This window comes from Dysidea avara, chromosome 10 (genome assembly GCF_963678975.1).
Source record: "Dysidea avara chromosome 10, odDysAvar1.4, whole genome shotgun sequence".
Taxonomy (NCBI): domain Eukaryota; kingdom Metazoa; phylum Porifera; class Demospongiae; order Dictyoceratida; family Dysideidae; genus Dysidea; species Dysidea avara.
Genome location: NC_089281.1, coordinates 439,454 through 460,369, shown reverse-complemented (window position 1 = coordinate 460,369; position 20,916 = coordinate 439,454). Strand labels below are relative to the sequence as shown.

Genomic DNA, 20,916 nt, shown 5'->3' with positions numbered 1-20,916 from the left:
ACCTTATAAAGTGATAGATATTGTAGGAAAACGTCCGTTTATCCATTTCTCGGTGTTTACCTGTGCATGATTGCAGTATAGCGGACACACCCACTTGCAATCGATTGATCGCATCATTCAGTACTGCTGCTATGCACTTTCCAAATGCTTACAAACTTACTAAATAGTATTAGAAAGATAAAACTTAAGAAGGCTGCTAGTAAATACAAGTAAACTTGTAACTTGAAAGCTAACACCGAAGCTTCGAATGTTTGAACATTTTATTAGCAATGTTAGAAGTTAATTTCAATATTTGTCCCAGCCCTAACACACAGAGACACACAGACACACACACAGACACACCCAAACACACGTACACACACAGACACATACACACACCCAAACACACAGACACGTACACACACAGACACGTACACACACAGACACACACACACACACAGACACACACACACACGTACACTACATCCATAGACTACTCACTGATCTTATCATCAGATGATGACTCATCAGTTTCCCTAACAATTAGTTCTGCTGCTCTGTACAAATTAAATGTTATGAAACAGTGATACACTCCTTCATCGCCTTTTTCTACATCTTTGATCCACAGAGTGCCATTGGGGAACTGGGTGTAGCGACGATCGTTAAGGGCATCCAGGTTTTCATTAGCCCATGAGATGTTTGGTAATGGTTTCCCGTCTGCTTGGCAGTCAAAATAAGCTGATGCTCCCTTGGACACTGTGACATCTTTGGGTTCCTTCTTGAAATGTGGCAGCACTAAATATACCACAACACATTAAAAAAAACACCTCTGTGTGCGTGTAATGTGCGTGTGTGTGTGTAATGTGCGTGTGTGTGTGATGTGCGTGTGTGTAGTGTGTGTGTGTGTAGTGTGTCACAGTGACATGTGTGTAATGTGCATGTGTTTGTAGTGTGCGTGTGTGTGTAGTGCATGTAATGTGTAGTGTGTGTGTGTAGTGTGTGTGTAGGGGTGGGGAGTGGGCAAGTTATGTGAGATCATCAATAACTAGTATGTGATACATTCCAATACTAGGGTCTGGGGTGAACTACACTGATCAAGACTTGTATAGGGATAAGTGATAGTCATGCTAGCTACTATGAGCTTAAAGAAGGCATCCACAACATCATGTGTTTATAAAATATTCTTAGCAAGTAAAGTGTGCTCATGCATGGGATATAATCCTGTAGATTTTTAGATCGACAACCATAGAGGACTCTTAATAGTGTGTGGTGACTCGATCTTGTATAACATTATTTTTCTTTTTGGTGGGGGGGGGGGTGTACACCCTGTGCCTTCCCTTGAATCCACCACTGCACATGTGATCCATTCCTACATAAACGTTAGCACACATTACTATCAAGAGAAAGTTAGCTAATGAGTAAAAAGAGGTACAATATAATCCTCAGCCACACCAACACAATACATGGCTTCCTAACTAAGTCTCGCCCTGAGAAGCAATTCCATATTAGGTTACACAGCAGTACCATGCATATTTGGTTACATAATCAAACATCATATTATGTCACCTGGTACACCTAAATAATGGCCCAGGGCTCCTATTAAGACATTACCACAGAGATAGTCCATTATAAAGTAGTTTCTCTTTCACCAGTGTCTAATCTGTTTTGACGTGCTAGTAATTGATCAGCATATACTGTAGCCTAATTTGAGAAATTTCCTATTGGGAAGCCATTACTAGTCTATCTGATGGCCCTAACTATACACCTAAAGGTTACTATGGAAAAGTAAAGTGTACTCCTTATAATGCTCACCAATACTATTGAGAACAAAGAAGTACTTGATCTCTTGATTATTAGCAGTGTCCTTGGCTTTACAGCTGAAGTTTCCATTGTCCTGTAGTGTGACATTCTTCACTGTCAGTTGTGATGAGATGTTATAGTCATCAGTACTCTAGTTGTCATAGCAACAGTAACATAATAACCACCTTATTGTAATTTTATTAATTAAATATTGGTGCATGATAAAAATTTATTGCTAGAATCACATGATGTGGAAAGGTCCATGCACAAGACAGGTAGATAAACGACTTCTATCCGAAATGACATTGTGAATGTAAAATGGCTTCCAATAGTAGGGAGACTTTAGTATAGGCACCTATTTTGATGAGGCAGAGAAAAAAGATATGGAACTATAGCCAAGAGGTGTGGTTATGAGACATACAAGCATCTAATGGATACTTTTTGACCAGATTCTAGTGTGCAACCTGCTGTGAGTTCCAGATCTTCTGTCTCAGCTGACAATCAAAATTTTTTTTCACTTGTACACGAAAATATTACAGTCCCTCACTATTGGTAGCCATTTTACATTTATGATGTCATTTCAGATAGAGGTCATCAACACAACCAGGAGTGCATAGAGTCCTATGGCCAAAGGAGCATGTTACTCCATATACCGTATTTGACCGGTTAATAGCCACCTCCGGATAGTAGCCACTCCACAGCCTAGAATTATTGTAATAAGAGCCACCCTCGGATAAGAACTGTGGTTTGTATCTGAATGTACTGTTGCAAGTGTTGATAAGACACATTTGAAGCAGAAACCTGGCAAAGGAGTTGTTTTAAGCCAGGAGATATCGTTTTTGAGAGAAGTTAGAATGAATGGCACTATTGACAGATGATTAAACAAGGTCAGTCACTCGTGAATTCGTATAAACGTTGCGGGCTGCTGCCACACAAGTCCATAGTAGCCACCCTCAGATAGTAGCCGCCCTCAGATAGTAGCTGCCCTCAGATAGTAGCTGCCCTCGGATAGTAGCCGCCTTCGCATAGTAGCCGCAGGGTTTTGCTTGCTGAAAGTTATAGTAGCCACGGCGGTTATTAACCGGTCAAATACAGTAAACAGTGAAATTCAAACATGGCTGCCGTGCACTATAAAAAGTAAATTCCTTATTAGGACATTATAGGAGGTGCATGCTTAAATACATCACGTTACTACCGGCAAGACAAAGTGAAGCAATGGAAACAAAGTTGAATGGCACGACAGAAGAGATGGTATCACAGGACTGCATTCACTAGTGACATGAAATTACTCTATCCTGTTGTGCGTAAGTTGGGGGTAACGCGTTACATAATAATATTACTTTTATAGTAACAAGTAATATAACATGTTACATGACAAAGTAGTGAGTAATATGTAACGGACATTACATCTGGAAATTGTAACAAATGTAATGCGTTACTTCCTTTTAAGGCGCACTGTATCCAGGCACGTGATTGATTGCATTTTAGGTCCAGACAAGACTGGAGATAGCGTTATAGGCATGGACAAAGAATGATAGTGTATGGGGAGTGCCCTTGAGGCCAAGATACAACAACAAAGTATGTATTTGTGGCTGAACTACACCAGAGAATCACGTGTCTTGCTCATGTCACTTGTAGTTGTAGGCTGGTAGCTTGTATTTAGAAGGTTGGACTTACTTTATAGTTTGTAATGAACAAATGTATTATGTAATATTATGTATAGGTTAGGAACCTAGACTGAAGCTCTTCGTGGTTTTAGAAACCAAGCGAAGCGAGGTTTCTAAAACACGAAGAGCCGAGGGCGTGGTTCCTAACCGACTTAGAAAATGCGGGCATTATATATATTGCTATGTAGGTGGAACCCTTGTGGGATTGAGTTATATGTCGTTTCAAAATCGTCACAGTGTTAAAACAAGTCATGCGACCATGGCCAGTAGAGAAGATTAAACGTATTTTCGAATTAAAGCTTGTAACTAGCTACATTATTGCTGCTTCTGTTAGCTGGTGGATCAAACAAAGAGTGATAGTTACTGTGACAGTGAAGTTAAAGCCAGCACTACCAAGGGTTTAAAGAAAGTGGTAACATTGTTGTCAATGGATAATAATACTTGGTCTGGTGCTAGGCCTTCTGTGACTAAGCCAGTAAATACACGATTTCACAACTACATAACTTTTTTTACAAGAAACAAATAAACATTCTACAAGAAAGCTTACCTATTTAGTTCTTTTAATAAGAAGTCTATTTAAAGTACAGTAAAAGCATATTAAACAGGCTTGAAACATTGACGGGCATTAAATAGAACTCCAATATATTTCTGGAATTCTCCGCTTATGATAGCAAACGTACCTACAACGTTATAGTCTAGTTCCCATAATCGAATTGGCGTAGGTGTGCTTATAAAAGGAATGGAGTAGGTCAAGCTCTGTTGGTCTATGGGCTCTTAGCCTGTATATGCTTTGCAGAGCATGCATAGCAAATCAATGATCAAAAGTGAGATTTGCAATGCTGAGGTCTATCTGCTAGCAGGTTTCTAACCATTTTAGAAACCTACTAGCAGGTTTCTTCATGGTTTTTAAAGACCTCATTATCTGCCAAAGATCAAAGCATACTATGCATAGCATTTTCTAATACTAGTTACAGCCCTCAGAGTAGCCAGTAATATGTAACTCGTTACTTTTTTCAGTAATATGTAACTGTAGCATGTTACATCGCGTAAAAGTAACATGTAATATGTAACTAGTTACATTTTTAGTGTAATGACCCCAACTCTGGTAACTAATGATAGCACATGATGACATGTTTGAATTTTTCCTGTAATGTTAGTAGTGTACGGAGTTGCATGCTCCCTTGTTCAATGTGTTCCTGGCACAACCGAAAGTGGAACATAGTTTTGACCACAACTATTGAACCTCTGGTCCACCATTTACTCCCAACTGATATCATTATGGGGTCACAAATGATATCATTATGGGGTCACAAATGATTCAATAGTGGGCAATACATCACGGACAACATTAATTTTCTCTGCAATTTAAATTGTAAGTTTGTGCCTGTAGCCATGAAGAAGAATCCTAAATTTAGTAATGGCCTTTAATCTCTAAAATTTGTATTGCTATTATAATGCTCACGTCAACTATAAGACGCCACAGGTAGAATAAGCCCAAAAGTGTCTTTACAAGTGACAAAAAATGCTTCTGATCAGTTGTTACAGAAATAAAATTTATTTAAGTGCAACAGAACTTTCTACCAACTGATAAACTATAGTAACTGTAGCTGACTGATGCCTTCAGACAAGTATATAACAGCTAAGAGCTAAGACTACGGGCTGGATTTTTTCACTGCTAGATGTTGCTTTAGCCCAACAGGTGCCTTTTGGCATGACACACTATGTACAATGATGGACTTACTTTTGTCCTTTTTTGTGTCCCATTTCTTCTTGCTGACAGTGCAAGATGTCAATTTGTGGTAGCTAGAGCCATGACAACTTCCCTACATTTGTAACAGAAATCGTGTGTATTTTCCATAGTAACTGCAGAAACACTTCTCGTAATGTTCTTCCTTTGTAACGTTGTGTACTGGCCTGAACATACCTGAACGAAATAGCCACTTCGCTAATTGATGGCTGGGGGTTTGTTCAAATGAAAACAATAAGTATAGCGCCTTCTTTTTTTTGATGTGGTATGCACTGGTTCACGATCATAATTACAGTAAACAAACAAGTAGAAGGAATTTAAGTTCAACTAGGCAAGTAGTGAAACAAGGGAGGCTGAAGATAACAAGTACAGTATAAGGAAAAATTAGAAATTTTAAGTTGGATTAGGGATCAAAGAATAGCAAATGTAGTGAAACAAATACCAAACATATTAAAAATAAAATTTTGTGTCTGAATGCATACCCCAATTATCAACCAAATAACAGTGATGAAGTAGTCAATGTTTTCAGCTATGTTCTGACCGTTACAGGCAGGAGTTACAATTGAAGAACAGCACAAGAAGTGCCTCTGCAATCAAATGAGTCGCTATGGAAACACAGAGAATTCCCATTATAAATGTGACAGTCAGGGAAACCATAACGTGCCTCGGGGCAACTCCAGGGGGTTTCTGAAAATGGTCAAGGCAATTAAACATTTTCATTGATTTGCAGATCAAAATATTCTAATAGAACACTCACATTTTGTAAGCATATCAAATTTTCAAAAAATTTCCTGGGGAGAATGACCCCAGACCTAGATTAAGTGTGATGCAACAGGGAGAATTCCTGGAGTCACTCATGGTACTAAGTGAATCAACACCTTGCACTGTCAGCAAAAAGAAATGGAACACAAAGTGTTTGATGTATAATGTACGTATTGTGGTACACCCAAAAGGACCTTTCAGACTGACGCAATGTCCATAGCCTTAGCTGTTATTGAGTTGTCTGAAGGCATCAGTCAGTCAGTCAGTAAAAAAATCACTGAATACAAAAAAATTGTATTAACTTTTTGAAAGTGTTTTGGGTTGCACTGAAGACACTTTTGGGATAACCAACACTTGGGAATTTGATTTGGCAAATGCACCCAATTTTGCCAATCCACCAAATCGAATTCCCCACCATTTATACTTGCCAAGCACCATGAAGATATTGTGGGGTAGCTGGTTTCTGGTCAATATTTTTTGTGAAAAGTTGCAAACCTCCATGATCCCTAATATAGTTTGTGTCACACATGGTTACACACTCAAACACACATTGTTACACACTCACAAAGGGTTCAACATTGATATCATAGTTATTATCTTCATCCAAACCACGGCCATCCTTAAACCATAAAAATGTTACCATGCCAACCATGCCAGAAACAGTACACGTCAGTGTTGCCCTTGTACCAACTACGGCTTTTGTCCTGTTAATCTTGTGTGTGAAGTAGAGCAACCCTAGTAACACAGAGAGGGTACTGGTGACACATGCAGAGGATACCGGTGACATACTTACTTGTATGGTTAAGGTAACCAATAGCAAAAGTTGTCTTGTGAACACTATCAATCACATCACATCTGTATGATCCAAAGTCATTTCTTTCCACATTCATTACTTGTAGGATGGACATATTGTTGCCATTGGTGATGACATACTTGGACGAGTTTGATAACACTTCACCATGATAACGCCACAACATAGCTGTGGTGTAAGGTGATGACGACAAACATGTTACCATGGCAACATCTTCTAGTTTAACTTCTACATCATTGACCACCACCATGGGGGGCTCTAAATGGAATATAACAAGCATTTAGAATGGTAATCAACTGGTTATACAGGTTATATTATGAATAGGTCAAACAACTCTTGTGAGTATTTATACTTGTACATATGAACTACAGCCAATGGTGTACCTGCTAGCCCAATACTAGGGACTTCAGATCATTTGCTCTGGCTTGTATTCACTGCCTTATAAGGAAACAATTACAAGGAAACAGAATTTTAAATTTGAGTAGGAAACACAGCAATAAAAAGTAATGAAACAAGGGATATTGTCTACATGTAATAGGAGCAGACAACAGTATTCCAAAGTAGAAGGAGGGCAAGTAGCTCGTATTTCCGAAGTATTTGAAAACTATAAACTGTATACCTTGGTGTGTAAAGCATGTCAATACTAGGGGGTCTGGGGACATGTCCCCACAGGAAAATTTGTAATTTGAATGATTTGAGATTGAATCAGAGCATTTTCAGTGGCTACTATTATATGATTATCATTATCATTAAGATACTGTATAGCAGGTTTTTATCACGAGGACTTTAATCTCGTGTTTTGGGAACTTCACAATATTAAAATTCGCAACATATTTTATCATGTGGAGTTTTGCTTATCGGGAGAATTTTAGTGCCTGTAAAATTGTTGTGTTGGAACATTCGACAACAAACCAGATGCTTGTTTATGTACATAAAAGTTTGCTGACTGTTTATAATGGCTCGATCAGTTGCTTGTTCCACTACACAACACTTCACCAAACATCGCTGTGCCCTACCTGTTTCCTGGTGAACTTCAGGTGTTTGCATCAATTCATCGTGGATACAAGCAAAGAAACACGGCTAACACGACAAAATTTCACTGCTTTCCATCTCGTACCCCAACACTTATTACAAGTAATAAATTCACACGAGGAATTTAATGTCACGAATTTGCCACCTTGCAAGATTAAGCATCACATGATTTTATTTTCGCAAGTGAATTTGTCTGCAAGAAAAACCCGCTACACGGTACAAGTATAATGAAGGTATTCATCAGATAGACTCATGTACTTGATTATGTATAGCAACATTTGTTAATGGACTAAACTGCATAGCAGAACCAACTAATATGTTTCCACTGAATGTTCTATTAGAGTAGTTAGGTGACTGTTCTATTAGAGTATCTTGGCCAATCCTGGCAAAGTAACTTTGGCTGATGAGTAAAGAGGTACAACAGTTACTGCTGCACTTTAGCAACTGGGCACCCTTCAAAGTAAGGGGGGAGGGGCGGTGCAGTTGCCTCCCTCCCCCTTCCCTCGTGACATGCACATTTAATTCCAATATTTTCCTAGTACTCTGCTTACTTTTATAATGATAATTATGTTTGGTAAATTAGCCTACGCATACCATATCAAAAGAAAGAATAGTGTTGGGTATTTTATAAAACAAATTTTACATCTGAATATGCCTCCATTTTCAGCTTTGTTTTGTCCATTACATAGTGTTATGAACCAACAACAGTATGAGAGGTGGCTTGTCCATTACACAGTGTTATGAACCAACAACAGCATGAGAGGTGGCTTGTCCATTACACAGTGTTATGAACCAACAACAGCATGAGAGGTGGCTTGTCTATTACACAGTGTTATAAACCAACAACAGTAAGAGAGGTGGCTTGTCCATTACACAGTGTTATGAACCAACAACAGCATGAGAGGTGGCTTGTCCATTACACAGTGTTATGAACCAACAACAGTATGAGAGGTGGCTTGTCCATTACACAGTGTTATGAACCAACAACAGCATGAGAGGTGACTTGTCCATTACACAGTGTTATGAACCAACAACAGTATGAGAGGTGGCTTGTCTATTACACAGTGTTATGAACCAACAACAGTATGAGAGGTGGCTTGTCCATTACACAGTGTTATGAACCAACAACAGCATGAGAGGTGGCTTGTCTATTACACAGTGTTATGAACCAATAACAGTAAGAGAGGTGGCTTGTCTATTACACAGTGTTATGAACCAACAACAGTATGAGAGGTGGCTTGTCTATTACACAGTGTTATGAACCAACACCAGTATGAGAGGTGGCTTGTCTATTACACAGTGTTATGAACCAACAACAGCATGAGAGGTGGCTTGTCTATTACACAGTGTTATGAACCAACACCAGTATGAGAGGTGGCTTGTCCATTACACAGTGTTATGAACCAACAACAGCATGAGAGGTGGCTTGTCTATTACACAGTGTTATGAACCAACAACAGTATGAGAGGTGGCTCTCTAGTCACTGGAAAATTCAGATGACAACGTAACGGTCACACAAGCCTGAAGCCACAGGGTAGTAGAGATGTCACATCACAATTATTTATAATACTGTACATATCAACATCACGATGTTCAGAGACAGTCATGATTAATCCCACAATTGATATAATCTCCCAGCCTTATTAATTAGTAGACAACCAAAAATTTTGAGTTGTATAAAATTAGTTGAAGCATCAGAGGTATGATTATGCCTAACCAATAGTGCCATGAACGAAAAGTGAGGAGGCCAGTTTTGATATTTTTAGGCAGCAAAGTGCACACCTTCATGGCTTCTACATACTGCATGACTACCGCACTGTATTCAATTTACCCTGACAACATACCTAATACAGTAATAACAACAGTAGACAACCTCACTCCAGCAATACTTTCTGCCCTGCAGCTATAGTTAGCAGCATTGCTAAGCAACACATCTGTTACATTCAGTGTGTAATTAACACTATTGTTAGTGACATGATGATGCAGTCCTGTTACCAGGGGAACACCATTATACATCCATGATACAACAGGTGGAGGATCAGCATTAGGAGGGGAACAAGTTAGGTTGAAGTGGCTGTGTAGTCCAGCTACCTGCTCCATTGGTAAGGGTTGACGGAAGGTGTCACTGATTGCTGTAATGAAACAAACAACATTTAGAGTCAGGTCAGGTCATTGTAAGCTAATAACAGTTTCCCCATAGAAAATGACCTAACAACTTTATATCAGTAAAGGTGATTGAGGCTGTTAAATAACCAAATGAACCAAATCAAGTTGACAGTCAGCAGAATTAAAAATATTAATTAATGAACAAAGGACTCTAATATTTATTTAATTATGTTATGATGAGCGATTTGTTTGGTGCTAAAACTACTTCGGTACAATAGCTGGTAAGTAGAATGCATGAACTTAAATGGAATGTAGACAGACAGAGAGACAGACAGCTTTTTCCAGTTTTATATGTATAGGAATAATAGCGTAATTGTATTCTGACCCCCAGGGGGGTAAATGAGTACAGTAGAACCTCAACCCTTTGGGGCCAGGGGTGGTCGATAAGTATGAAAAGTCCGTATCTCTGAAACTGTGTATTATCAACTACCCTAATAGAACAGTCACTACTCTAATAGAGCAGTCATTTCTGTAGTTTGGTTAACCGAGAATCTGGGTAAGTGGAGTCCGGATAACTGAGGTTCTACCATATGCTGTGTTGATGATAGCAGAACTTACTTGCTGTTACTAAGCCCACTTCATTACTAGCACTGTGATCATGACCTCCACAATGATTGGTCACTAAACAGGTGTAATCACCGGCTTGGTTGTCACGGTAACTACTAAACCTCAGTACCCCACTGGTGAACACCTCAACATCCCCCGGAACAACAACCACTGAACTACCAGATCTCATCCATGTTATCGAGACATTGGTACCAGTAGGTGTACACTCTAACATGACTGGCTGTCCTATCACACCGTATACCTTCTTGTTGATCTGGTCTGGCAGTGAGACTGGGTGACACGCTGCCGCTACACATAACACAACACATGCTACACATTTCCACGGCACAATAGCACAACTTACTAAGGGAAACCCTGACATAGAATTGGCCAGATGTGCGTACAAAGTTCCCGTTATTTGCCACACACTGGTAGAAGCCACTATCACCAACCTCGGCTTCACTGATGGTCAATTTACGATGTCTTAGTATTATCCTGTCATCTTCCTTTATCGGCTTGCTGTCGTGCAACCATGACAACACATCTACAGGGGGAATCCCCACTGGAGGTTCACATGGGATACGAATAATGTCCCCTCTTACTGCACTGATGTTACCAGACACCTCAACAAATACTTTTTCCAAATCTGAAAAAAAATACAATGCCACGCCCACTACATGATACCATAGTAACTCACAGTAAACCTGTAGGTAAGCTGGGGTGGAAGTCAGGGTGCTACCATGGTTACCAGTGGCTCTACAGGTGTAGAAGCCATTGTCATGAAGATAATCTGCTTCAGTAATTACTAGTGATCCATTTTCCAACACTTGGTGGGCACTTAATAGAGTATCATTCCTGTACCATTCATAAGTGATGTTGACATCACCTCTAGCAACACAGTGCAACAGTACTTCACTACCATTCACTACTGTACTGTTGCTAGGAGACTGGACAATCATAATAACTGTAACAAAATAGCAATAGTGACCTCAGTAAACAGGTGGCTACATTAGACAGGTCACTTTGTACACAAATAACACATTTGGGGATCATCAAGTTGACTGGTTTAGACAGGTGACCTTATTACACAGGTCAAAATTGAACCAAACTAGTAACACACAAACACATACAACAAATAACTTCCTAAAGGGATATTTAGCTACTAGAGGTGATGGATGACATACCAGTTACCTAGTAACACTTCCCAATAGACAGGTTAGCAAACACATTTAGAACAAGAGTTTCATCATCATGGGACAAGTTTGTAACCATGATATGACATATAGCTGAGTACCTTGTTTGTAATACTTCAAATGTTCTTGATGTTTATTGATCAATGTGATGGGAGAACAATTACAAGACTTTACTAACAAAAGATCTCAGCCCCACAGTAGGGCTGTCCCCAGATATCATAACTAATCGATAATCACTAAATCTGATTCAATATCGTGTGGCAGACTAATTGTGTGGGTCGTAAATATTTATAAATATATCTAAATACAATTTATTTACTAAAATCATTACATGCAAGTCTAGGGAGATTTTGAAATGCACAAACATTTCTAGTGCAATTGTACAATCACAAACCAAAAGACTTTAGCTTATCGAAATAAAATTATAGCATGAAATATAGCAATATATTGTAAAATATCAAATATTTGATAAATATCATAATTAGCAATTGTAATATTGAAGTTCGATATGATAACAATATTGAAAAATTATTGTAATAATATAACCCGGCTATAGCTCATGTATACATTGAGCTGATCTTCTCATGGAGTTACACAACTTCTTGAAATTTGGCTCAATAGTAATACTGCTTGACCTACTATAAACATTTCAATCAAACATTTCTGATACAGTATTTCTATGAGGAGGCCATAAAATGTATAGTTGCCCGTTACGTATTTTTTTGTTTTGTTTTTAATTTTTAGCTTGTAAAGTTGTAATGAAGCAAAACCACACATATCTGCTTTTGACACCTTTACTGTCACCAATAATCACCTGGTTGGCTGAAACGCTCTTTCTTTTGAGAAAAAAATCCACATAACATTGCAATGGATACAATACTTCAGTTGATTAGGAACAGCTGCAACTTTTATTAGACATTATTGTGGGAGGATCAAAGTGCCACCGCGAATTGTGTTTCCATATTGTACCGATTAGCTGCTGTATGACAGGGGCTGAGGAGACAACTGTACTTGGGGGAGGGGGTATAGTGGGCTTATCATGTCTCTTTGCACACTAGCATACAAATCTAGGGGTCTGGGGGCATGCCCCCCAGAAACTTTTAAATTAGGCCCCCTGAGATTGAATCTGGGAGTGATTTTAGCAGTTTATTAATATTAGTTTGACTGTTGTATTAGAGTGACTGCTCTATTAGGGTATTTCGATCTTGAGGGTTAGTATTCAGTGGACCTATAAAGGGGCCTGGGGGCATGCTGCCTTCTCTCCAGGAAATTTTTGAGATTTAGACTCTCAAAAGTGAATTTGAGAGTGATTTTAGCAGTCACCATTAATATTTTACTGACTGCTCTATTAGGGTGACTGCTCTATTAGGGTACATTGATCTTGATTCATATAGAATCCAGTTGTTTTCTTACATAACAGCGCTGCATAACTGTACAGTATTTGCCCAATTATCCGCATAACTGTGGGCGGCGGGCAAGGGGGGTTGTAGCCCCCGTCAAGGAGATTATGGAGGGCCTAAAATTATCTATAGCTGCCATTGAACAATTATTGTGCTGATTGTATTACACCTAATAGCTAACTATACAAATGATTAGCTACCTGCAATTCCACAGCCCCACTTAGAAAGCATCGTGTATGACATTGTAAATCACTAAAACTACTAATCCTACCAGTTGGTTCTATGACTAGAAATAGTTTACACAAACACTTACCGATAGTCTGACAAAATTGAAGCAATAACCTCCCACAGATGGCACAATGGATCACGTATGTAACACTGTCATCTAACCAAACTAATCCTACCAAACCATTCTATGACTACAAATACATTATATGACAACTTATTGATAGTTACTGATCATTGAAAACTGAAGCGATTCAGGTACCAAGGAAATCACTCCAAGCAAGACCAGGAAGTACAATAAAACACTTAAAGCACTGCCTATGCTGGTGTATACAAAAAAGTACAGCACTCGGGGGGGGGGGGGGGGGGTGTTGAGAGGCTGAGTGCTGTATTAGCCTCTTGACACCCTCCCCCGAGTGCTGTATTTTTCATACACATGTGTGATGCTTTAACTACAACGTAAAACATGTAGTAAGGTGATCATTGTGAAGTTCTGCCACTGAAGAAGTTTCAGACTAACACTTTGTACACCACTAACCATCACATCACTTGATTATACTCAACACAGGATATTATTCAAAAGAAGAAAAAAAAGATCAATTAAAGTGGTGTGGTGACGCTTTCCAAAAAAGTTGACAGTGAACAACTATCGTGAAAATCCCATAAAAAGTAAATGCTGCTCAGACTTATAACTCACCACTAATGCTATGGGCAGGCTATTGCTCACCAGTTGTACTACCTCCTCCTACCTTCTTGGTACCGCTCTGTAAGAAGCACTGATAACTGATCTGCTGTCCATGTTATGAAATGATTCACACTTCCTGTCAAATGCCACAATACATTCGTTCACCATCATAATGTGTTAAAAATCACGTGCTTACTACAATGTTTTTGGTATACATATCCTCTACTACTCACAAAATATTATTTCAAACAAAATGTTTTTAGTAAGCTAATGACTACTGGATAATAGCTGCTGCTACAAAACTTTCAGAAATGCAATACATGTAGTTACTACGAGCTATAACTGTGTGTAATGATTATGATGTCATTATTATCATGTAGTTACTACGAGCTTACTTAGCAGTAAGCCCTTAATAACTGTCCTTACAGCTATAACTGTGTGTAATGATTTATGATGTCATTATTAGTATATACACTGTGTGTTTGTCATTGTATTCATTTTATTATAATAATTACAGGACTCTACAAGAGTACAAGCAAGAGTTAATAATAGTGTGTATTATTAACTCTTGGTACAAGCAATATGCTAAGTATAAATAGTTAAAATACAATTAAGTATAAGTAATTATTAAGTTAGTTGTTGATCACTTAATCATTACCAGAGTTGCAAAATCTTCCAATGGTGTCTACAGTATTCCTGATATATACCACAGTAGTGTGGGCGTTCAAAGGCGCCGCTCAGGGTTTAGCTGGCATATTGCCCAGGCAATATCATGGGAAAGCGGTTTGCTCATGGCTTTGATGCCCAGCCAGTTCAAAGAAACGATACATTTGACTCGTTATATTGAGCGACATAGAACTTTGTATTGTGGGACTCATTTTTGTAGTGGTTGCTAAGCTAAGTAAGATAGACTAGTTGGTTGTTAGTAAATGATAATGAAGGCACAAAATAATTGTTTGGGTGATCGTGGATGCATATTTCTACCCACCATGTATCAGCCTTTGAACAGACCACAGAATGGCAAAACTACTACTGCTACACTGAAATGGGTTAGGAACTTCCAGTCCTAAGTACTTAATATAATTAGTGCTGAACGATAGTAGAAAATTCACTATCACAACAGATACTGAATTATTATTCACGATCACAATAATTACACTTTGAATGGTCTCCAGTAGTATTCAATGCATCAATAAACACGCTAAGCATAATTAACACTATCATAGATTACTGTTTTCTTGTGAGTGCATTAAGTAATTAATTGCGTGGGCAGCCGATCTTTTCTACAATTTTTGTTACAGCCTTGCAGCCAAACTTTTCCATGATAAAGCAAGCCAAGTAGTTATAAAACAGCTAAGCCAACTTCTCAAGCAGCATTTTTAATGGAATTCTAGACCTTTTGCAAAGCGATTTACTAATTGTGTGGGCGGCTGATTAATCTACTCAGCAAATAAGCAAGCCTAAAGAGTTACAAAACAGTTAAACTTGGTAACAATGTTTCTAGTAATCTTACAGCAATATCATGATAGTAAGCTGTAATTATCGTATTGTGATAATGATTTTTTGTCGAACTATCGATATTATCGCTCAGCTCTAAATACAATAACTTAATTACTGTCCCAATAGCGAAGTTAGTTGGCTTAACTTAGTACAAAATGATAACAATATAAACTCCATCCCACAATCACAAGTTTTCTAACATTATGCGTTGAAGAATAGTAATGCATTAAAGACGTTTTAACGTATGGATAATGTTCTGATGGCTATTAGCCCACGTTATTAAAACCACGATCGATCCTCATTATGCTACTGACGGGATGAGTTCTCGTTAGTTCTTTCACCTATTAGGTGAGTGCGCCCTAAGTGATATATATCACTTATACCACGGCTGCTTGGTATTGCTGATATTATACACCCGCAGCCCTCAGGCTTTGGGTGTATATATCAGCAAATCCCTCGCAGCTGTGGTATAACTATTAAATATATCTATTGGACCTATATTGGCTGTAGTTGTTCTCTTGCAAGTGATAGCTACTATAGAGTGATACACGACAAAATAGTATTTTGTGCACTACTAACTGGTAGAGTGGCTACTAACTGGTAGAGTGGCTACTAACTGGTAGAGAGGCTACTAACTGGTAGAGTGGTTACTAACTGGTAGAGTGGCTACTAACTGGTAGGGGGTACTAACTGGTAGAGTGGCTACTAACTGGTAGGGGGTACTAACTGATAGAGTGGCTACTAACTGGTAGGGGGTACTAACTGGTAGAGTGGCTACTAACTGGTAGAGTGGCTACTAACTGATAGGGGGTACTAACTGATAGAGTGGCTACTAACTGGTAGAGTGGCTACTAACTGGTAGGGGGTACTAACTGGTAGGGGGTACTAACTGGTAGAGTGGCTACTAACTGGTAGAGCGGCTACTAACTGGTAGAGCGGCTACTAACTGGTAGAGTGGCTACTAACTGGTAGAGTGGCTACTAACTGGTAGAGTGGCTACTAACTGGTAGAGTGGCTACTAACTGATAGAGTGGCTACTAACTGGTAGGGGGTACTAACTGGTAGGGGGTACTAACTGATAGGGGGTACTAACTGGTAGAGTGGCTACTAACTGGTAGGGGGCTACTAACTGGTAGAGTGGCTACTAACTGGTAGGGGGCTACTAACTGGTAGGGGTCTACTAACTGGTAGAGTGGCTACTAACTGGTAGAGTGGCTACTAACTGGTAGGGGGTACTAACTGGTAGGGGCAAGTACCGTATATGCAGAAATTTTGGCATGGAATTATATTTGACAATTTGGTGAATGGTTACAAAATCGCCAAATTAAAATTTCGCCATTTGTGTTTCTGTAATAATAATAATTATAATAGGTAAGCAATAGAATTGCATGCGTGTCGAGACTTGATGAAAATCGAAGCTGTGTCCACTTCTGCTATTGTCATTTTCTTCTTGGCTGGTGGTTTGTGTGGCAAGTCTAGATTTCTTTTCAATGGCTCTGTCTGTTTGGCCTCTATGGGAGGGCCAGTCTTTACTAACCGTTTAATTTTGTACATGTCGTAACTCTTAAATTACAATCCAACTTATGAAACGGAGGATGAAAATTTATTCAATCCATATGCAGTAGCCATCACTGAGAAAGGAAGCAACGTGATTGGGCATAATATTCCACGCAAGATCTACGTGCTCCCTCTTCCTGGAAAGATGAGTGGCCCTCAAAATTATCGACTCCAATCCTCAGTTTTCTTTCACCTGATTTTATACCACAGCTGGTAGCCACGTACACACTTTTTCACCACATGTAACTCCAGCTGGAATTCCATGTCACTGAAAGGCTTGCTGACACGTACATTTACACATAATACATATATACATTTACACATAATACGTTTCGCCAAATACAATTTATCAAGGAGTCACCAAATGCCAAAATTTCTGCTTATACGGTATTACTATGAGCTGTCAGGACACACACATATGTACACTAATCAAATTACATAAATTATAAAGTATCAAACTACAAGTAAGGAATTTTAAGCTCGATCAGGGATCATAGAAAAAAAAGTAGGTCAAGGGAGGTTGCCTACACCTGCAGATATACTAATGGACATTTAATCTCCACTTCAGTCCAGAGGGCAGGCAGGCAGGCAGGCAGGCAGGCAGGCAGGCAGGCAGGCAGGCAGGCAGGCAGGCAGGCAGGCAGGCAGGCAGGCAGGCAGGCAGGCAGGCAGGCAGGCAGGCAGGCAGGCAGGCAGGCAGGCAGGCAGGCAGGCAGGCAGGCAGGCAGGCAGGCAGGCAGGCAGGCAGGCAGGCAGGCAGGCAGGCAGGCAGGCAGGCAGGCAGGCAGGCAGGCAGGCAGGCAGGCAGGCAGGCAGGCAGGCAGGCAGGCAGGCAGGCAGGCAGGCAGGCAGGCAGGCAGTAGAAAATTCCATTGAATAAAATTTGTAGCAATCTATTGGAAGCATTTATGGTTGTATTGAAGGCATTTTTGGGCTTGGTTATACCTAACCAATACTGTCAAGATGTCAGGATGGTATTTTTTGGTGATTTTTTGGCCAAAAAACCCAAATCTCCACGATTCCTAATATACAGCACTACTGTACTGTATGATAGAAATGCACTTCTTGTACATGTTCATAGAAGGAATGGAGATTTGTATATGGTCATTTAATAATTGCTGTAACCCTTCGTGGAATGTGCTCAACTGTTACTTCAGTTGAACTGTGTTTACACCACAAATCCATTGGAAAGTAGTAAAGATAAAGTAGAACTTAAATATCACCTGATCCCCACATCAGTGGATCCATTGAGCTGACATGAAATATTTGTGAACTCTTTTACTAGTACACATGTGCTCCGCCTGAAGTAAAAAACAATATTAGAGGTTTCTCCCTTTCATATAAATTTGCTGAATAGACAAGATGGGGCATCCTGTTACAAGGAGATAACAAAGAAATGCAGCCAATCAAAACAGATCCTTACAAGTGCACACACCCACACACAACTGAAGGGATTGTTATGAATAACAAATTCAACTGATTACTAACTGACACCTGATAGCATGAACCAGTGATGATAAATCATCAGATCATTTAGTATCAGTCAATTGATACAAATCAGTGAAGAACAGAACTTATAAGATATCTGAGCTACGAGTGTGGTGGACATCACACACACGCACCCCATAGTAACCTTAAGAGGTCCACTAGTAGTAGAGACTAAACACCCCTTAGTAGTCTGTTCTTAGAATATTAAGGGCTTGGGAGGATGCAACGTGATTTTTTGAATTTGTTTCCCTGGTCAACCAACCCGAAATCAACTTTAATAAAATTTGCACTCAGGTATTTGTTAAGATCACATGATCTACTATGTCCAGCTCATTGAGAAGTGAAACCATTTTTCTTTGAATCAAGAGTTTACATCAAATCAGAGAAATTTAACTGGGAAGGATGGATAGGACAAGCTCACACACACACACACAATGATAATGTGCAAGTACTGAAAATATTTCATGTTAGCTGAATAGTTTCTGTACAAAAAGTTAGGGTAAGGGGCATGACAGGGCACAATACGTATTTCTTAGTTTGTTGTTTGCAATGGTGTGATTCATTAGCAGTTATGGACTAATCAGAGGATGATGTGTGGCAGTCACAATTTTCATGTCAACAGTAGTAACAGTAGTGACAGTAGTGAGTAGTAACAGTAGTAACAGTAGTGACAGTAGTAACAGTAGTGACAGTAGTAACAGTAGTAACAGTAGTGACAGTAGTGACAGTAGTAACAGTAGTAACAGTAGTGACAGTAGTGACAGTAGTAACAGTAGTAACAGTAGTAACAGTAGTAACAGTAGTGACAGTAGTGACAGTAGTGACAGTAGTAACAGTAGTGACAGTAGTGACAGTAGTAACAGTAGTAACAGTAGTAACAGTAGTGACAGTAGTAACAGTAGTAACAGTAGTAACAGTAGTAACAGTAGTGACAGTAGTGACAGTAGTAACAGTAGTAACAGTAGTAACAGTAGTGACAGTAGTAACAGTAGTGACAGTAGTAACAGTAGTAACAGTAGTAACAGTAGTAACAGTAGTAACAGTAGTGACAGTAGTGACAGTAGTGACAGTAGTAACAGTAGTAACAGTAGTGACAGTAGTAACAGTAGTAACAGTAGTGACAGTAGTAACAGTAGTAACAGTAGTAACAGTAGTAACAGTAGTGACAGTAGTGACAGTAGTAACAGTAGTAACAGTAGTAACAGTAGTAACAGTAGTGACAGTAGTAACAGTAGTGACAGTAGTAACAGTAGTGACAGTAGTAACAGTAGTAACAGTAGTAACAGTAGTGACAGTAGTAACAGTAGTGACAGTAGTAACAGTAGTAACAGTAGTAACAGTAGTGACAGTAGTAACAGTAGTAACAGTAGTAACAGTAGTGACAGTAGTAACAGTAGTAACAGTAGTGACAGTAGTAACAGTAGTGACAGTAGTAACAGTAGTAACAGTAGTGACAGTAGTAACAGTAGTGACAGTAGTAACAGTAACAGTAGTGACAGTAGTGACAGTAGTAACAGTAGTAACAGTAGTAACAGTAGTGACAGTAGTAACAGTAGTGACAGTAGTAACAGTAGTAACAGTAGTGACAGTAGTAACAGTAGTGACAGTAGTAACAGTAGTAACAGTAGTAACAGTAGTGACAGTAGTAACAGTAGTAACAGTAGTAACAGTAGTGACAGTAGTAACAGTAGTAACAGTAGTAACAGTAATCAACAATCATTTAAATGATAGACAAGAAAGCACTCAATAAAAATTTGACCTTATCAAGATAAAATCAATACCAATCAACAGTTCTCTGTCACCAGTGGACTTGTTCACATGATCAAAGAGGAACTCGACTCAGTAGGTTCATACAGGCTGCTGTGTTGATAGACTCACTCTCTCTTACTTTTGAATACTACATTTGGGGCATGTGGCACAGCATGCCTGATGATCACATACCAAAGAGGATTGCTTGGATGGCTCCCAAGGACACAATCGGCTCATAGTGAAAAATGCTATGGCAAGAGACAAGACTTAAAAAAGAACTTTTCAATTGATGACTGTTTAAGGTACTAGCAAGCTCAAGATCGGGACAATCAATTAATGGAAGGACGGAGAATTTGCTAGCTGCACCATTCTAAACATCATGTGTGTGTGTATGTGTGTGTGAGGCATGTGTGATTGTTGCAATTGCTGATGACCCAATATAACACGCCACATAGAAATGGCTACAAGCAAGAGTTCATAATATATATACTGAGGAGAGTATCCTACTCTCATTTACCCCTGTAGAAGGGCGTATCGTGAAGTTATGCGGTAACACTTCTAAGTTCACCCATTTTTCTTTGTATAATTAATGATGTCATTAGTTGAACA

The 20,916-nt window shown here is 39.2% G+C and overlaps 2 protein-coding genes across 2 annotated transcripts in view; one reads left to right on the top strand and one right to left on the bottom strand.

Moving 5' to 3' along the window:
• Window positions 1-20,916, bottom strand: part of LOC136267852 (inactive tyrosine-protein kinase 7-like) — a 29,726-nt gene that overhangs the window by 7,406 nt on the left and 1,404 nt on the right. The window contains exons 4-11 of the mRNA XM_066063015.1: window positions 11,208-11,474; window positions 10,875-11,156; window positions 10,523-10,819; window positions 9,643-9,930; window positions 6,749-7,024; window positions 6,521-6,690; window positions 1,792-1,930; window positions 481-774 (exon numbers count right to left, since the gene is read on the bottom strand). Coding sequence (XP_065919087.1) covers window positions 481-774; window positions 1,792-1,930; window positions 6,521-6,690; window positions 6,749-7,024; window positions 9,643-9,930; window positions 10,523-10,819; window positions 10,875-11,156; window positions 11,208-11,474 — 2,013 coding nt within the window. The remainder of the gene's footprint in view (window positions 1-480; window positions 775-1,791; window positions 1,931-6,520; window positions 6,691-6,748; window positions 7,025-9,642; window positions 9,931-10,522; window positions 10,820-10,874; window positions 11,157-11,207; window positions 11,475-20,916) is intronic.
• Window positions 19,171-20,286, top strand: LOC136237279 (dentin sialophosphoprotein-like). Its single transcript, XM_066027620.1, has one exon. It carries the CDS (start codon window positions 19,171-19,173, stop codon window positions 20,284-20,286), a length of 1,116 nt encoding a protein of 371 aa, XP_065883692.1.